Here is an 18,712-nt window from a genome sequence, read left to right as displayed (position 1 = left end):
TACTAGTCAATGACAGACATCATCATCATCAATATCTTATTAAAGTGAGGGAATTAGATGTCACGGCCTCTTAACTGTGTAACTCTGGACAATAAATACATATTGATTGATGTTACAGATGAGGAAACTGAGATCTAGAGTAAAGTTATTTGCTCAAGTTCATAAAGGTAGCAAGCGGCAGATCTGACTCCAAATTTAGCCTCATTTCCATTGCTGTGATTAGAGGGCAACACTTAGTGAAGATATAAAGTTTAGTATGGCAGGATTTGATTGGTGTCATTTTCTAATTGATGCCTTTTCTAATGTCCATTGGTTTGTGGGAGATATGCCATATTAAGCATAAGCTTTATTCCCTAACATCTTCAACTGGCCTCTCTAAAACTTGGCATTGAATCATGACTGCCAAACTAGGATGATGATTTGTGCTGAGACCCTATGGGGGCACATTACATTCATCCAAGAATATCAGACTCTCTGATGATTGATAACGGCAGATTTGGGGCTGAGGATCAAGGGAAAATCTTAAGAAATGGTAGCCCAGGACGGATGGGCAATTAGATGATGATATGGATGGAGTGCTGGGTCTGGAGTCAGGAAGACTCATCTTCATGAATTCAAATCTGTCCTCAGACACTTAATAGCTGTGTGACCCTGGGCAATTCATTTAACCTTGTTTTTCTCAGTTTCCTCATCTATAAAATAAATTGGAGAAGGAAATGGTGAATCTATTCAATGTCTTTTCCAAGAAAACCCCCATGGGGTCATGAAGTATCTAGCGCAACTAGACTGCCAAATCAAATGGCAGTCTTAAGAAATGGTAGCCCAGTACAAGTATGGGGATCTATATATGAAATGACTGATTATGAAATTCATCATTATATAGTGCCAAGATCATAGGGAGATCCCTAGACCTAGAAATTCCTATAATCTCTACATGGTCTTTTTCATCCACCGGTTCAGGTAATATTCATGTATACAACATTGTATATTTTAAGGCCAATCTAGCAACCAACTCTACTGACAGAGGAGGTCTTTTATTCAATTAAATCTGAGATGGTTTACAATAAAAAGTAGCACCATTAATTGTACTCAGATTGTTTCCTTCTATCATGGCAGATCTGTGATTATGCATCTCTTGTCTCAGTTCATGCCCTCACTGAAGTAACTTAGTTAAAAAGGAGTCTGAGGGTTAAATCCTGGGACTCCTACATTCCTGACTTTTTTAGCAATTAAAATTGAAGCATTGGGAAAAGAGACCACATGTAGATTGAAAGCTGGAAAAGACATTAATGAGCTTCTAATTTCACTTCTCATTTTATAGATAAGAAAGTCAAGGCATGGGGAGATGTGATAATCTGATCAAGAACACACAGATGAAAACCCTCTGACTCTCAATCCAGTGTTCATACCATTATAATGAACTGAGGCAAACAAGCTGTCAATTCCTCCAAAATATGCTGCATCTGAGACATAATAAAACCTCCAAGTCTCTTCTCCTGCAACTGGTTTATCCACCCATCTAGGATTCTTGGATTTAATTTCTCTGAAAAAAAAAAAACCTTTGGTTTTTGACCCAACATGAAAGGATATGGTTATTAACTCACATCAGAATTATCCTCATAGAAAATCATGGCCCATTGACTAGGTGGGTAGTTAGGTTGTCTGGCATGCCATGGAATGAGCATTATCATAGGCCCTTTCCATAGGCATACCAATACCTGTTTGTAGAGCTGTGAACTGATCTAACCATGTTGAAAAGAAATTTGGAACTATATTTTAAAAGTCACTAAATTTTTCATACAATTTGATTCAGTGATTTCATTATTAGGCATACATTCCAAAGAGATCAAAGAAAAAGGGAAAAGATTCAGAAGGAGCAAAGAACTGGAAATGGTAATCACCAATTGGAGAATGGATAAAAAATTGTGTTAAATATAATGGAATATTATTACACATTAAGAAATGATGAAAGGGACAGGTTCAGATAAATTTGGGAAGACTTGGTAAATTGATACAGAATAAGTAAAATGAACAGAACCTGAACTATATCAGTGCTAATGAAATTCATTAATGAAAAATGAAAGTTATAATGTTGCCATGCTATAACAACATTATAAAGATAATCAATTAAAGAAGATTCAGATAATGCTATGACCACAATAATTTCAACAAGTAATCTGTCACCTGAGAGTGAAATGATGAATTCAAGATATATATACTGAGACAGGAATTATTCAGACACAGTCAGTTTGGGTATTTGTTTTGTTTAACTCTGGATACTTGTTACATGGATTTTGTATTTCCCTATTTCAGTTTGGGGGAGTTTGACAAGGAGATAAAAGGGGGGGAGGCTTTCCAAAATGGAAGGAAAAAAGAAATAAACAGAAGTCAACAGAAGGAAAATCAATAAGGAACACAAACAAGCAGGACAGTTCTGAAAGTAACATGTTTCATGTGTTGCATACTTAAAAAAATGAAATAAACCATATATCATAGTGCAGATTCCCAGTTACATATATATAGGTCTCTTTTTTTTTTTTACTCTTTTGTTTAGGTGAAAATGTTTATGTTATTTGGGGTTTGTTAAATTTAGAATAATAAAATACAAACAACAATGCCTTCTTCTTCAGGACCAATAGGAATGTTCTTTCTTTGTCTTCAAGAGTTCCCTCTTGATGAGGGGAGCTTTATCTGATGGTAAGTGTGCTCTGCTGCTGGGTTAGAGAGTTTACTTGAAGGAGTTTCTCATTAAAGCACCAGTTGCCACTGGTCAGTAGTCAGTGATTGATGATACTTGGCTCACAGAGTATATCTGAGACAATGCTTAATCAGAACCACCTTAATTAGACAAAAGGAAGAATAATGAAAAATGTTAATGGGAAAAATGAAAACAAAGTCAGAAGCACAGGGAAGTTATTTATAATCCCTTAAAAGCTTCACCTAGAAAAATATTCTGAAGTATGACTTTGGAATGGAACCGTATCCCTAACCAAAACTCTATTCCATTCCCTTTCTTGGAATCTACCTCCTTATAAAAAGTGCCTCACTGGTTGAATCACGCCCAATCCAAGTGACTAATGTCCACATTATTCCGAGGGTGGGCTGATGATCAGTGTTAGTTCATTTGATGTCAAGGTACCTAATACCAAGGTAACCTGCAGTAAATGAGCCTTCTGGTAGACCTTCTGGCACGCAGCATGACAGAAGCATGGTCCCTCATTGATGTTAACTCAGAAATGTCTCCTTTTAGGGAACTGACATTTACAAGTCTCCCATTTGTATAGTAGAGGCTCAGACCCATTGCTGATCTCACAGGTTCTGTTTATGGCAAAGCTTGTTCACATCCAAATGAGACAAGCAGCGGGTGTCTGAGATGTCAGACTTCACAACCTCACACTGTCCGCACACTACACACTACCTGGAGTAAAAATACAGATGTACTTGTGAAGACAGAACAGGATTTCACACCAGGTGAGGCAAAGGAGAGCAGCTTCTATCTTCCCCTACCAATTTCCTCTATAAATAGTGTTCTAATAATGTGGAAAGTATGTTGTATGTGAAGGTAGAGGGATATGCTTTGAAATCCTGACTCAGTGACTTAGTTCCCATCTTTGATAGGTCATTTAACCTTGCAGGGCCTCAGTTTCCCCATCTGAAAAGCAAGAGGATAATACTAGGTGACCTCTGAGAGTTCTCCAGCTTCAAAGCTATAATCCTATGTCCTGTAGGATAGTCAGGTTGGGCAACACTGGTATGAAGGGAGTCAGGAAAAACAGAAACATCACAGGTTCACAACTACAACTGGAGGGGAAATGACTGACACAAAGTCACACAGATGATTTTGGATTCTAGGTTCTCTGGATTCCAAATTCAGCACTCTCTACTATACCACTGTGTTTCATTATTCCTACAAAATTTTCCTGTACAATTGTTTTGATACTTAAGATACTTTGATCTCTGATCTCAAGTGATTGCTTCTTCCACCAGTAAAGAATGTATCACCTCCATGACTTCTCATCTTGAACAATTCTTGCTCATGTCTGTCTAAAACTAGAAATTATAAAAAGAATAAAAATACCCTATAGAGTATCAGCCCAGCTTACCAGAAACTTCCTCTGGTTCTTTTAGCATCCCACATAATAGAAAGTGGCTTGAACCTGGACATAGAAGAGATCTGGGTTCAAATTTCTCCTCTGACACTTAATAGAATTTATCTGGCCATGTCTAGAATGCTCTCCCTCTTGATCTCCACCTTCTGACCACCCTGGTTTCCTTTAAGTCCCAACTAAATTCCCAACTTTTTCCCCTAATCCTTCTTAATTCTAATACCTTTCCTCTCGTAATTATTTCCTATTTATAGTTATTTTATAAATTTTTGCTTGGGTATTGTCTTCCCAATTAGGTTATGAACTCCTTGAAAGCAAGGACTGTCCTTTGCCTCTTAGCACAGAGTCTGCCTCAATCAATACTGATTCAATGATTACTTTATTATTTTCCTTTGTGACCTTGTTTCTTCTTAGCTTCTCCTATTCTATGACTTGCAGGCATAATTTTCAAAATTTGGAAATATTGTTAGTAGTGTACAATTTCACAAATACCTTCTAGTCAAAACCCCTATTCCAAATCTGAGTACAGTTTGTTGTCCATCTGCAGCAATTATTTAAAATTCACAAATATATGAACTAACTTGACAGACTACTTGTCCAATAATATGGCATAGTCTGGACAATATTCATTTTTAATCCACTTTGCTATTCAGGTATTAATGGGTAAATCAATCTCTAGAATTATATTAAGTTTTCTGAGAAATTTCCATACCTGCTATCTTTGATGAGAAGATGACACTTTCAGAACTTCCTCATCAATAAGGAAGTTCTCATAAAATCAGAGAATTCAAAAGAACCCAGAAACCATAGCTAAATAAGAATTCCCCTATACCATATGCAACAACTGGTCCTCTAGCCTTTACTTGGCGATTTCCAGTGAGGAGGAATCAATGATATCTCAAGTAAGTCCATTTCACTTTTGGATACCTCTTCAATGTTAGGCAGTTATTTTCCTACAAATTCCACAAATTGCTCCTGGTTCTGCCTCCTGGGGTCAAACAGACCTCTCGTCCATGTGATTGTCTTTCAAATACTTGAAGACAACTAATCACTTCCTTCCAAGTGTTTTTTATCTTGGGGCTAAATATCTCCAGTTCCTTCAGTTAATTATCATATGACATATTCTGATTCTCATTGCTTTGACAATTGTCTACCTCTATGTGGTCTCCTGCTTATAAATGTCCCTCTTAAAATTTGGCTCCCAGAATTGAACACAATGCTCCAGCTGGGGTCTAACCAGCAAAGAAGAAAACAGAATCATCTCTTTCTCTGTTCAAGATTCTATGCCTCTCTTAATGTGCCCTAAGATCCTAGAAGTTTCTAGTTGCCACGCTGCACTGATGACTCACACTGAATTTGCAGCATGGGGCAGTTGGGTGTCGCAGTGGATGTGGATAGAGTACCTGGCCTGGAGGGAGGAAGGCTCATTTTCCTTAGTTCAAACCTAGCCTCAGACACTTACTAGCTGTATGGCCCTGGGCAAGTCACTTAACCCTATTTGACTCAGTTTTCTCATCTGGAAAAATGTGCTGAAGACAGAAATGCCAACTCAGTATCTTTGCCAAGAAAATCCAAAATGTTGTCATGAAGAGTCAAGCGTGATTAAAAATGACTCAGCAACAATTCCTAGATATTTTCAGATGAACTGTTCCCTCACCTTCACTTGTGAAATTGAGTTTTTGAATCCAAGTACACTATAAATTTTAAATTTATCCTTATTAGGTTTCTTCTACATTTTTTGGCCCATATTGTAATCTGTTAGGTCTTTCAGGATATGAACACCATCATCCAGTGCATTAGCTATTCCATCTAACTTTTAGTAGTTTAGTAGTAGATCATTTGATTGAAATACACAAGTCACTGAAAAAAAATATTCAATAGCAAAGAATCAAAGACAGTTCACTGGGAGCACTCCATTAGAGACTTCCTTCCTTGTTGGCCTTGAAACATTAATATCTACACTTCGTGTCTAGATCTAAATTCATCTAACTGCACTATTGGCTAGTCTTCATCTCTCCCACCTTGTTTAGGGGCTGGAATAGTGGATAGAACCCTGGGTCTGGAGTCAGGAAGACCTGAGTTCAAATCCATGTGACTCTGGGCAAATCATTTGTTTATTTATTTTTGTAAGACAATGGGTTTAAGTTACTTGCCCAAATCACATAGGTAATTATCAAATGTCTGATGCCAGTTTTGAACTCAGCTCCTCTTGACTCCAGGGATAGTTTTCTATTCACTGTGTCACCTAACTGCCCTTTGGACAAATCATTTAACCTGTGTTTGCTTCAATTTCTTCAACTATAACATGGGGATAATAATGTTACCTATCTCCCAAAGTTGTTGTTATAATCAAATGAAATTATATTTGTAAGGTACTTAGCATAGATCTCATAAATGTCAGTCATTTTTCAGTCATGTCTGACTCTTCCTGATGGCATTTGGGGTTTTCTTAGCAAAGATAGTAGAGTGAGTTGTCATTTCCTTCTCCAGCTCTTGGTATAGATAGGAAACTGAGGCAAACAAGATTAAGAGACTTACCTAGAGTCACACAGCTGGTAAATTTCTGAGACCAGATTTGAATTTGCGTCTTCCAGTCATTCCATCTACCCCTATCCCCTGATAAAACCTAAGTGCTCAATAAATGCTTGTTTCCCTTTTCCTTATTTCCAAAAGAATTCCATGAAAGTCTCCATTACATACTTTATTAAAATGCCAGGCATTTAACCTTGTTTGCCTCATTGTAAAATGAGCTGGAAGAAGAAATGGCAAACCACTCCAGTATCTTTGCCAGATATGACTGAATTGACTGTATAACAAAAATCTCCCAAGGTTGTTGTGATGAACAACTGAGATAGTATTTGTAAAGTGAAGTGTTTAGTATAGTACCTGATAAATAGTAAGTGTTTAATAAACACTTCTTTTCTTTTTCTTTTCTTCTTCAAGACTTCCATGAAAGACTTCTTTACATACTTCATTAAAATGTTGATAAACTATGCTTATACATTTTCTGGAAAAAAATATCGGTTTTCTGGATAAAAATATATAACATATTATATTTCATATATATATATATATACATATATATATATATATATATATATATATACACACATGTATAATGGTTTCCTGATTTTTCCATTAAACTTTGTCCAAAAAAAGAAGATAAGCTTGGTCTGGTGTGAATTGATTTAATAAAAACCCACTTTCCTCACTTATCCTCATTGCCTTAATAAATAAAAAAAAAATTTAACCCACTTTCCTTTTCTAGCTGTTCATGAACCTTCATTTTAATGATGTCTTCTTGGATAATCTTTCGTGAATTCAAACAAAGTTCACTGGTCTATAGTTGGCAGTCTTTACCTTCTTCCCTTTTTGGAAAATCAGGACATTTTTCCCTGCTCTGATCTTGCAGCACCTCTTCCATTTTCCATGACATTTCAAAGATTACTGACAGTCAATTCAGGAATCCTTTATCTTGATTCTTTCAGAAATCTGCCATGCTGTAATAGAATACCATTGTTCTGTAAGAAATCATAAAGAGGCAGACTTCAGAAAAGCCTGGAAAAACTTTCATGATAGTATATATTAACAGAAACCTGCCATGACATTTATATGAGCATAATTAATTCTTTCCAGGATTGTTATACATTATTCCTCTTAATGACTAAAAAACACACTTTCTCTCCTAAATCCACACCTTTCTTTACATAGGCTGTCTGCCAAGACTAGAGTATACATTTCCACTTTTTTTTTCTTCTTCTTGGAATTCCTAGTTTCTTTTAGTGCTCAAATGCTACCATCTTTTACAAAAGTTCTTTCCTGATCCCCCAGACACTAGGATCCCTTAGAAATATTACTTTGCATTTATTTTATATCTATCTTGTACTTATTTAGACTATCTTTCCTGATAGCTTATATACTTCCTCTTTAGTCTTTGTATCCCCAGCTCCTTGAATAGAGTATTCACTTAATGAATGCATGTTGATTGATGGACTGAGTAGTGTGGATTGCCTATCAAGGGCAACTGGGTATTTCCTTACATAGATTATTTTGCATTTCAAGCTCCTATTAGTCATTTGTTTTCTTTCTCTCCTTCCTTCTATTTAGAAACTTGTTTGGATTCATTTTGGAATTCTTCATGACATTGATGAACACCCTAGGTGAACATATGTCATCTTGTTTTATGCTTCACTTGATGTCAGTACTCAGCGGATTGTAGAACAATGTTATCTCCATAGTCACATCTGTCATAGAATCTTGTATAATTTAACATATGTAGAGGAGAAAGTTTGAAAAAGTCTTCAAAGAAGAAAGCATTTTTTCTTCTAAGTCTATTGATTTTTAGAAATCAATAAATATTAGACACATCAGTATTTTAAATTTCCCATGTCTTTAAGTCAATTACATGATCAGAAAGATGTGATCTCTACAGGATAATTGTTGGAAAAATCTCACACATTCTCTTCCTATGTTTTCATCAAGCACACCTTCCTTGTATACATAGAACCTTCTCAAAACATTTTATGAGATTAGAAAGTAAACATATTAGCTAGTAGTTCCTGAAGGTTACTTCATTACCATTTGGAGGTGGGCATCCTTTTTATCTGCATCTTTTCCATTCTTTTTGAAATTCTTTTATCTTTGAGACATTTTGCAATTCAATACCTGAGTGTCTTTTAAAATAGTAACATATCCATCCTGAATTTCTCTTTGTCTATGACAAGGACCAACTGCCCTTTACAATTCATTCTTATTAGGTATCATTGCTACTTCCTCATTTAGCATATCAGGAGGTGGCACAACCCAAGAAAGGCAATGTGACAGTGGTAAGAGTGAGGTACTTGAGTTTAGGAAGCCTAGATTCATTCTCATCTCTAGTCCTGTAGCCGTGGGCACCCCAACCTCATTGAGCCTCAGGTTCGTCATCTATAAATTGAGAAAAATAATAGTATCTACATCACAGAATTTTTGTGAGGGTCGAAGATGTGTTTTGCAAAATTTATAGCATTATATTATCATTATCAACATATTGTTATCAATTCTAATCACAAATCATAGTAGAAACAACGACAAATATCTTTCTTCCAACTTCATTCAATAAATTAAATTCAATAAACATTTGTTAAGTGCCCACTATATCCCCAGTCTGTGCTAAGATTAATGATACAAATATGAAAAACACTCTTTGCCCTCTCAGACCATATATATATATATATGTCTATATATATATATATATATATATATATATATATATGTATAATTTGTATATATGTATGGCTTCATCTACAGACTTTCACAGGATGAGCTGCCTAGTCATATCGTATGCCAAGGTCTTCTCATGATTTCCTCTTTACCTGCTTTTTTGCTCTTTTGTCAGATGACACTGCCTAAAATCTTCATTCTTGCACTCATGAACTAATTTGCAAATGAGTATATCTAAACTGGTGTTCACATTGCCTTCATATCTGTCTGCCTGACAAGAGGAATAAGTATTTGCTGGTAAGGTGAATTCTAGGGTCTTTTGGTCTACCTATGATGCCAACTGCTTTGCATTGGTTAAAACCTTCTAAGGAATCATAATAGTGAAAGTTGATGGCTTTATTATGCCTTTTATTATTTTTCAGAATTCACAGCTTGTTTTAAAAAGTCAGGTCAAAGTTGCTATAATAGCATGTGACATCTCCTCATCTGTATCCTTTCTCCTTACTTGCTATTGATTTTGACCTCTGCTCTAACTGGACTATGATCTGATGGAGTATAGATGATTTTGAAATGGTTGCTATATTTGGAAATAGCCATTTAATATCTTTGAAGTAAGCGAGTCAATTTCACTTTTTTTAATATTTTGACATGAATCCACTACCTAGTGCCCAGCTTACTGATGATTTGCCTTTCCACTGGTCCTTGGACAAAAAAAATCATCCAGTTCCCATGACTAAATTTGAAGCCTTTCCACATTAATAGGACCTGCCTGAGCTAGCACTCTATTGGTCCAACTTTTAAGAATCCAAGATCACCTTGACACAATAAGGCATCTAATAGATGACTCTCTTCTTAGAGAAAGATTTTAAGACTTTTGACCTTTTTCCTTATTTGCCTTTGAAACATCCTGTCCAATCAAGTTTCCTCCATCCTCCATAATACTTGCCATAGAAATGAAGTCAAATGTTGCCTTAATTTGGTGAACTTGACATAAGTTTTGGATTTTTTTCTATCCTCCTTTAATTTTTATAATTGATGATGGAACATTAGCTTTGTGACCTTCAGTACACTTATATCAATGCATAAGTCAGCTAGCATTTATATGGACTTTAAATTTTATAAAGCATTTATAAAACATTATAAAGTTTTATAATGTTATTTCCTTTAATCCTTAAAATAGTCCAATGAAGTAGTTGCTTTTATTATCCCCATTTTATAGAAGATGAAACTAAACTGAGAGAGATTGAGTGACTTTGTGATAGTAAATGTCTGAGGCAGGATTAGAATTCAGGTCTTTCTAACTGTAAATCTTTATTCACTGCTAACACCTAGCTAGATGGTGATGTTTATCCATCAATTTTGAAGAAGACCATAACATCAGGGAGATGATGGCCATGACAAACACATGAATTGGATTTGAATGAGGGGGGCTGTGCTAAATCACCATTCTCACTTTCTTCTCCAGAGCCATCTGGGTCCAGTGGTTAAATATGAATCAGGATGATTGGAGATGGCTCTGAAAGCAAGGCAATCAGGGTTAAGTGACTTATCCAAGTTCACACAGCTAGTAAGTATCAAGTGTCTGAAACTGATTTCGAACTCCAGCCCTCCTGACTCTAAGGTCAGTGTTCTATCCACTGTGACACCTAGTTAGATAATTCACACTTGAAATGCTATATAGTAGATGCTATATAGTAGAGAGTTCACAGTAGTATCTGCATAGAAGTGCATGTTTGACAGCAGAAACCAGTCCCTGACCAACTCCAAGGAACAATTTGTTGTACCACAAAGGAAAAAAAAAAAGCAAGAATTTGGCAATACTGGGCACTTTCATTATGTGCGCCCCTATTGCTTTCCTTGGTGGGAAAGTCATAGAATGTCATTCCTGGAATTTCATCTCTTTCTATTTCAACAACTGGGGCAAGGTGTTGGGGTTCTTGTATTTCAATGTACAAAATTTATAATCCCATGAGGAAGGATGTCTAAGATCACATAGTGAGCTCTCTGCTCTGAATAGTTTTATATTCATTCATTCACCCACTCATTCAATTTAATTCAATTAGACAGACTTTTACTGAGCACCTGCAACAGAGAAAGCTTTGTGCTAGGTATTTCAGGAAATATAAAGATCAATGTATAGATGGATACATGGATGTATGGGTGCATGAATAATCAGTTAGTTGATAAATAAACTACTGTGTGTCAGAGACTATGCTAAGTATTAGAGATCTAAAAAATGACAAGGGATAGTACCATACCTCAAGGAGTTCACAGTCTTGTAGGGAAAGACAGTGTTCAAAAAGAACCAGAAAATGAAAGGGTTGGGGGAAGGAGGCTTGGGAACATGATGGTGAAGTCCAGAGGGGTTCATCCAGTTTGAAAATGAAGAGATTATTGACCTGGGCTCTGTTCTTAAAAGGAACTTCCTATTAGATGGAAGGTGGGGCCCCCAGTACTACCTGAAATAGGAGTTCCAGGATGGATGCATGGATGATTGGATGCATGGATAGATACATAGATAGATAGATAGATAGATAGATAGATAGATAGATAGATAGATAGATAGATAGATAGATAGATGATAGATAGATAGAGATAGAGTTTTTTTTAATTACTACATGCCAGGAAACTACAATCGTAGTTTGATATCTGTTAAATATAAACAGGCAGCTAGGTGGTGCAGTGAATAAAGCACCAGCCCTCGAGTCAGGAGGACCTGAATTCAAATCCAACCTCAGACACTTAATAATTACCTAGCTGTGTGATGGTCAAGTCACTTAACCCCATTGCCTTGTTTAAAAAAAAAAAACCTGAAACATGGATAAATAGCAAGAGTTAAATTACAAGAAAAAATATGAGATACCAGTTATATAAGTGGCAGCAAATATTAAATGTGCAATGTACACCCTAAGCACTGAGAATATGATTTGCATCTGAATTAGATTTAAGTGAGGAGGGCCAGGCATAGGAATGGAGACATTTCTAGGAAACTCCCAAATGTGGATATAGCTCTGACCTCAACAGTTTCCTAGAGATAATAGGTATAGATGACCCTTTATGCAAATTATAATCACGGAGAGACAAAGTTTGAATAGACCTTAGAGATAACCTAGAAGAATCATTATCTTCCTTCTCCAAAATAGATTGAGGAAGAGAAGAATTAGAATGTATGTAGTGCTTTAAGGTTTACAATGCACTTTACAACTATTATTTTATCCTCAAAACAACTGTGGGAGATGCCTCCTATTGTTGTCTCAATTCTACAGTTGAGGAAAATGAGGTAAACCAAGATTAATGACTTGTTCAGAGTCACATAGCTAATAAGTATCCTAGACCAGATTTGAAATTCAGGTCTTCCTGACTTCAGGCCCAGTGCTTTATTCTCTGAACCATTTAGCTGCTTCTTCTGTAATCTTTATAGAGATATTCCCAATTCTTTCTTCAACTGTGATCTCCAGACTCACCTCTCCACCTACATAGAAGACATCTTCACTTTCCTGTTCCACTGATGTGATGCCACAAATTCAATATATCTTGAATAGAGTTTCATTGGCATAACATGCTTCTTTTTCTGTTTTCACTACTTCTGTTGGTGACATGATCCTTTCATCCAATGCTTCACATTCAAAACCTTATTCTCCCTCCTAATATCTGAGCAATTAATCATCAATAAAGAAACAATTATTAAGAATCTAATACATGCTATGAACTGTACTATATGTTGGCTACACAAAATAATTAAAAAATCCCTTGTCCTCAAGGGGCTTACATCCAATTGGTCACTAAATCCTATACTCCCTCCATAGTATACTTCATGTCCAACATCTCTTCTCTACATGATCTACAATAAAACTCAGAACTAGTCCCCATTACCTGGATTATGAAAACTCCCCAATTGACTCTCTGTTTATCCATTCCAATCTAACCCACACATGCCACAAAGTCATCTTCCTAAGGCATAACTCTGATCATATCATGCCCCTTTTGAAAAATCAACAATTTTTCTACTTTTAATATACCAGGAAAACCCGCCCACCAAAAAACAAATTCCTTATCCAAGGCCATCCTTGTCCAACTGTATCCAGTTTTGTCTATATCTTCTCCCTTCCAAGTACTCTATGCTTCAGCCAAAATGCACTAATTACCAACTCCACATATTTCCCAGGGTTCCCTTTGCCTATAACTTTGTACATAATGTTCCATTTTTGATAGCATCTTTCCATTCTTTCTGCCTTTTGGAATCCTTCAAGGTCTAACTCAAATGCCATTTCCTCTGTGAAGTCTCCCTGTCTTTCTCAGCTGGAAGAGTTCCCCCTTCTTTGAACTCAAAACACTTTTTTCTTCTCATAAATCTTGTCATATCCTATTTTTTCTTAAGAGTAAGCATTTTTATAATTTATTTATATAATTCTTTAAGATTTTCAAAGCTCTTTCTATAGGTTATCCCATTTGATCTTCACAAGAACCCTATGAGGCAGGCAGTAGCTATTATTATCTCCATTTTATGGATGAATAAACTAAGACTGAGAAAGGTTAAGTGACTTGTCAGTGAGGTTCCAAATCCACCTCTCCAATCCAAATACCCACTGTGCCACTGAGTGAACTCAATAGATAGTTGGATGTGTCTTCTTTCCATTATTAGACTATAAGTATTTTGGGTTCATAGGCTATATTTTATTTATTTTTGTGACTTCTTTATACCCCACCCCCACTCCAGAGGCCAACAGAGTAGGGGCTTAGTCAATATTGAGTGATTAAGCTTCCCAGAGAGATTACTCTGTCAGTGTGTTTAGTCTGGATTACAGAGGTGAGAGACTAGAAGAAAGGCTATCAATGGAGAGCTTTTTAACATAGGCTAGGGGAGAGGTATTGAGGATCTCAAATAGGGTGGTAGCAATGGGAGATGAGAGGAACAACTGAATCAAGAGGTACTCATGGACAGAATCAACAGATGTCAGCACTGATTACTTTTGGACATGAGGGAGAAGAAATCAAAGATGACTTGGGAATTACAAATCTGACTGACTGGGAGGGTAGTCATTTCTGTTGTTCAAGTCACCAGTGATACAAGGAAACATAATACCCTATCAGAACTGGAACTAGGAAATTTCCCATGGCATCAATATTCTTGGGGTGAACTTTTTCACCATGGCTAAAGTCCATCCTACTGTCCTAACTTTACTGTACTCCACATATTTTTGACTAAACTACTCTCAGATTCCTATCATTGTGGCACCTCTCTCTCAAGGCTCACATTGCCCTGGTCTCCCTGCTCCCATATACTGCCTCCACAACCTCTGTCTCCTTCAGAAAGTTTTAGAATTAGGAATCGTCAGTCTGCCATGAGACCAGGTGTTGCATCTGACCCTGAGTTAACTTATCTTTTTTCTTAGACCAGCAGCAAATGACTTTGTTTCAGGATGAGAATTCCTAACTACAACTAATGCACACCATGCCTATCCTTTATGAAACCATAATCTAGTTAGAAATTCACATTAAATGTTTCTGGATCAACAGCAAGAGTTAAATAACAGTAAAAAACATGAGATGCTATCATACAATTCACAGCAAGTTTTAAATGTATAAGGTAGACCCTAAGTGTTGAGTTCAACAAAAGGGAAAATCAATGTGTGTTGAGGGGGGTCAATGAACACTTCAAGGAGGTGGACCTTGAAGGATGGGGATGATTTGGAGAATCAGAGAACTGAATAAGAGTATGAATCAGAGAGGACATCTTGGGCCAAGGTCCTGAGTAGAGTGGGGACGAGGCAAAGCCTGTTTGTAGGGTGAGGGACTGGGTAGGCACCTCTTTCCTCCTCTCTGTGTGAGCTCAGTCTCCGCATGGAGCAGTGACTCTTCATGCATGAGACTTCTTTTGACAGCTCCTAGGTTGGAGTGGCAACAAAACAAATGTAAAGAGAAAACAAGCACTTTACAAGCATCCTTTAGAAGAGGTTGTCGCTGAGCTTTGCAGAAACACTTCAGGCAGTGCTCACCAGGCAGGGGCCTCTTACTGCTCCCACAGCGCCCAACTCCCGTCCTCCTCTCCAGTCAGGGGACTTTTACTGCTCCCATGGCACCCATTCCCATCATCCTCTCCAGGCAGAGATGGGCTCTTCAGTTGCACCAATTGTTGCTGTTGTTTTTAAATTAAACACCCTCCTTTTTCCACATTCCACAGGGATTTCACCAAATTCAGTTCTATTGTCTCTGGGCAATGTTGGCCCACCAAGACTGTTACTATAAAGGGACAGACCTGATCCTGGGGGTGGAGTCTAAGGTTAGGTTCTCAGGAGTGGGAGGCATCTTTGATGTATTTAGTATAACAGTCCCACTGAGTGTGGGAATCTTCTTCAAGGTTGCCTTGATCCAGTTTTTGCTTTTGTTTGTATGTGTTTATTTGCTGCTTGACTCTCCATTAGATTGTAAACTCCTTGAGGGCAGGAACTGTCTTGCTTCTTTTCGGATCCCTAGTGCTTAATACAGGGTCTGGCACATTGTAGGTAGTCAATAAATGCTCACTGACTCCCTGACTAGATACCCCCAGGGAAGAGAAGTTTGCTATCTGTTTGATATAGAAGAAAGAACAGGTGAAAAATCTGGGTTCAAATACTGACTCTATTACTTATTACTTGTGTTGTTACTACTTTTGGCTGGTTACTTCATTCTTTTCTACTTCAGTTTCCCAATATGCAAAAATGAAGGGATTGAACTAGATGATCGTCAAGGTTCTTTTCAATTCTAAAGTCATGAATCTATCATCCTATGTTCTCCCAAGGCAGCCTATTCTAATGTTTACTTTGAACTTCAATTTTTCCCTTTGTAATTTCCACCTATGAGTCCAAGTTCTACTGAGTCTACTTTCTCTTCCCCACCAAAAAAAAACATTCAGATATTTGACAGTAATATCTAAGTATGGCAACATACACACATATACACGTGTACACTTACCATTTTCTTTTCCTAGGCTTCACTTCCTAGTAACATAGACTCATTTCATTTTTTATCTTCGAGAGATATTAGCTGTTTGGGCAGATCTTATGGAAATTTTTTTTTCCAAGAGGGCAGGGTGGGAGGGACCAAATGGATTGGTAGAAAATGTTTGGGATAATGGTTGAGACCACCAAAGTCCTTCCATCTGATAATATAGGGGTCCACGGGACACACCCCTGCCTTTATTCATGGAGTCAGCCTCCAAACCATATCAATAAAATCCTTTTAATTTTATCCCATATTCCTAAACCTGCAGTGGCCTCATTAGAAGCAAATCTAGGAAGTCTCCTTGTTTGTTAAGGCTAAGAGTGTATCTGTTCTATCATACGCTTCAAGCACCTGCTGAGTCGAGCATGGTTACTGCATTTCAAAATGTTTTATGGAAGTTACCAGCTATAAAATAAAATAAAAAATGCTTCTCATAAGACTGTGTAAAATACTTCCACCCTAGACCCATAACTTGCAATGTGTATGATAAGGTATGCTCTGTTAGCTTACCAGACCCTTGTGCTGTTTCTTTGTTTGCAGCTGATGATGCCTGTGGTGGGACACTGAGGGGCCAGAGTGGCATCATCTCCAGCCCGCACTTCCCCTCCGAGTATGGCAACAATGCTGACTGCACATGGACCATCCTCGCAGAACTGGGAGACACCATTGCCCTGGTCTTCATTGACTTCCAATTGGAGGATGGCTATGACTTTCTGGAAGTCACTGGGACGGAAGGCTCCTCGCTTTGGTAAGAGTGATGGGTCATGGGGGGTTTTTGGGGCCTTTTCCCTTCCCTCCATGTTAACTTTTTAACAGTGGAAATTTACTGCTCCCAGATCCCTAGTCTCCCCTGAACACTTGTACCTTCAGAGAAATGTCACGGCTGGCAGTTAGAGATACTATTAAAGTGTTCTAAGTACACGATAATGAGAAATCACTGCATATTTTTTATAGCCCAGTTAAATTTTACAGTGATTGGTGTCTGATTTGAAGCATGTCCTTGCTGAAAATTTTCATGATAGTCTCCACTTGAGTAACTTGTTTTAAAAAATAAAGAAAAGAAAATAGAAAGAAAGAGAGAGAGAAAGAAAGAAAGAAAGAAAGAAAGAAAGAAAGAAAGAAAGAAAGAAAGAAAGAAAGAAAGAAAAGAAGGAAGGAGGAAGGGAAGGAAGGAAGGAAGGAAGGAAGGAAGGAAGGAAGGAAGGAAAAAAGGGAAGGGAAAAAAGGAAGGGAAAAAAGAAGGAAGGAAGAAGGAAGGAAGGAAGGAAGAAGGAAGGAAGGAATGTTTCAGTCACTGAACTTGGAAAGAACTCTCCTAAAAGAATTTGGACTCTTGCCCAGGCTCCAGAAAATACATTATCCCTTTCCATTAGCTTTTACACTTCTGGCAGGAATTTGGGGCTAAAGTGGTTTTTGTTGCAACCTCCAAAAGGTTGTTCTTAGAATTAAAGACATAGTATGCTACAGTGAGATTCATTCATAGGTTTAGAAATTTATAACTGGAAGGGACTTTAAAATTTATTTAGTTCAAATTTTCCATTTCACAGATTGAGGAAGCTGAACCAAAGGAAAACTGCTGACTTGCCCAAGGTCCCCAGATAGAAAACAACTGAGCCAGGAATCAAATTCAGGTCCTGGCACTGAGACTTTTGCTTTCTTTACATTAACTCACACTGCCTTTCTGAAGGACTTAGATTGGGGGGGGGGTGGCACAGTGTCCAGTGTTGGACCTGAAGTCAGGAAGACCTGAGTTCAAGTGTTGTTTTAGACACTTCCTAGCTCTGTAAAGTTATTTAACCTCTTTCAGTCTTAGTTTCCTTGACTTTTCAAGTTTCCTCATCTGCAAACTGTGGACATTAGCTTCTGTGCCATTTGAGACTTCTTCTGGTTCTACAGCTATGACTTATTTTGAAGGTTTCCTTACCTTGGTTTTGAGAAGGCGGAGTTCACTCACTTCTGAAATTCTGGGACTCACTCTTATCTGAGCCCTCTTCCTAGACATCTCTTATTTCTATCAGGATTAGTCTTCCCATCACTTTCTCAATAGTAAAGTGGGAGATACCATTTTTGCCCTAAGAATTCAGTTGTAGCATTATTGTCATAAGCAATGAAGTTAGAAATGCAAATTATACAATGTTTTGCTTTAAAAAAAAAAGAATATTAATCAGAGTCCTCTGACCAGAGTGCTAGAAACCAGAGGTATCCATCATGCTGTCAGCAGGTTACACTGCAGAGTGGTTAAAATATAATTCATTGAAAAGTATTTAACAAATTAAATAAAAATACAAAAGAACATGACTAATGTTTATATGTGGTTTTTCTAACTCAAAATGCAACTACAGGGACCTTATTTACAGTTTAGTGGCCCCTGATTCTAGTTGAATTTGATGCTAGAACATAATTCTAACAATTCTTTGTAATTA

General features: G+C 37.2%; 1 protein-coding gene across 1 annotated transcript in view; it reads left to right on the top strand.

Moving 5' to 3' along the window:
* The window catches only part of LOC141508074 (CUB and sushi domain-containing protein 2-like), a 312,588-nt gene extending 295,359 nt beyond the window's left edge, over nucleotides 1-17,229 (top strand). The window contains exon 5 of the mRNA XM_074216368.1: nucleotides 16,830-17,229. Coding sequence (XP_074072469.1) covers nucleotides 16,830-17,041 — 212 coding nt within the window. The 3' untranslated portion in view covers nucleotides 17,042-17,229. The remainder of the gene's footprint in view (nucleotides 1-16,829) is intronic.
* The last annotated feature ends 1,483 nt before the right edge of the window (nucleotides 17,230-18,712 follow it).

This window comes from Macrotis lagotis, chromosome 1, assembly GCF_037893015.1.
Source record: "Macrotis lagotis isolate mMagLag1 chromosome 1, bilby.v1.9.chrom.fasta, whole genome shotgun sequence".
Taxonomy (NCBI): domain Eukaryota; kingdom Metazoa; phylum Chordata; class Mammalia; order Peramelemorphia; family Peramelidae; genus Macrotis; species Macrotis lagotis.
The sequence above is the reverse complement of the archived record's forward strand: the minus strand, read 5'-3'. Positions and strand labels throughout refer to the sequence as shown.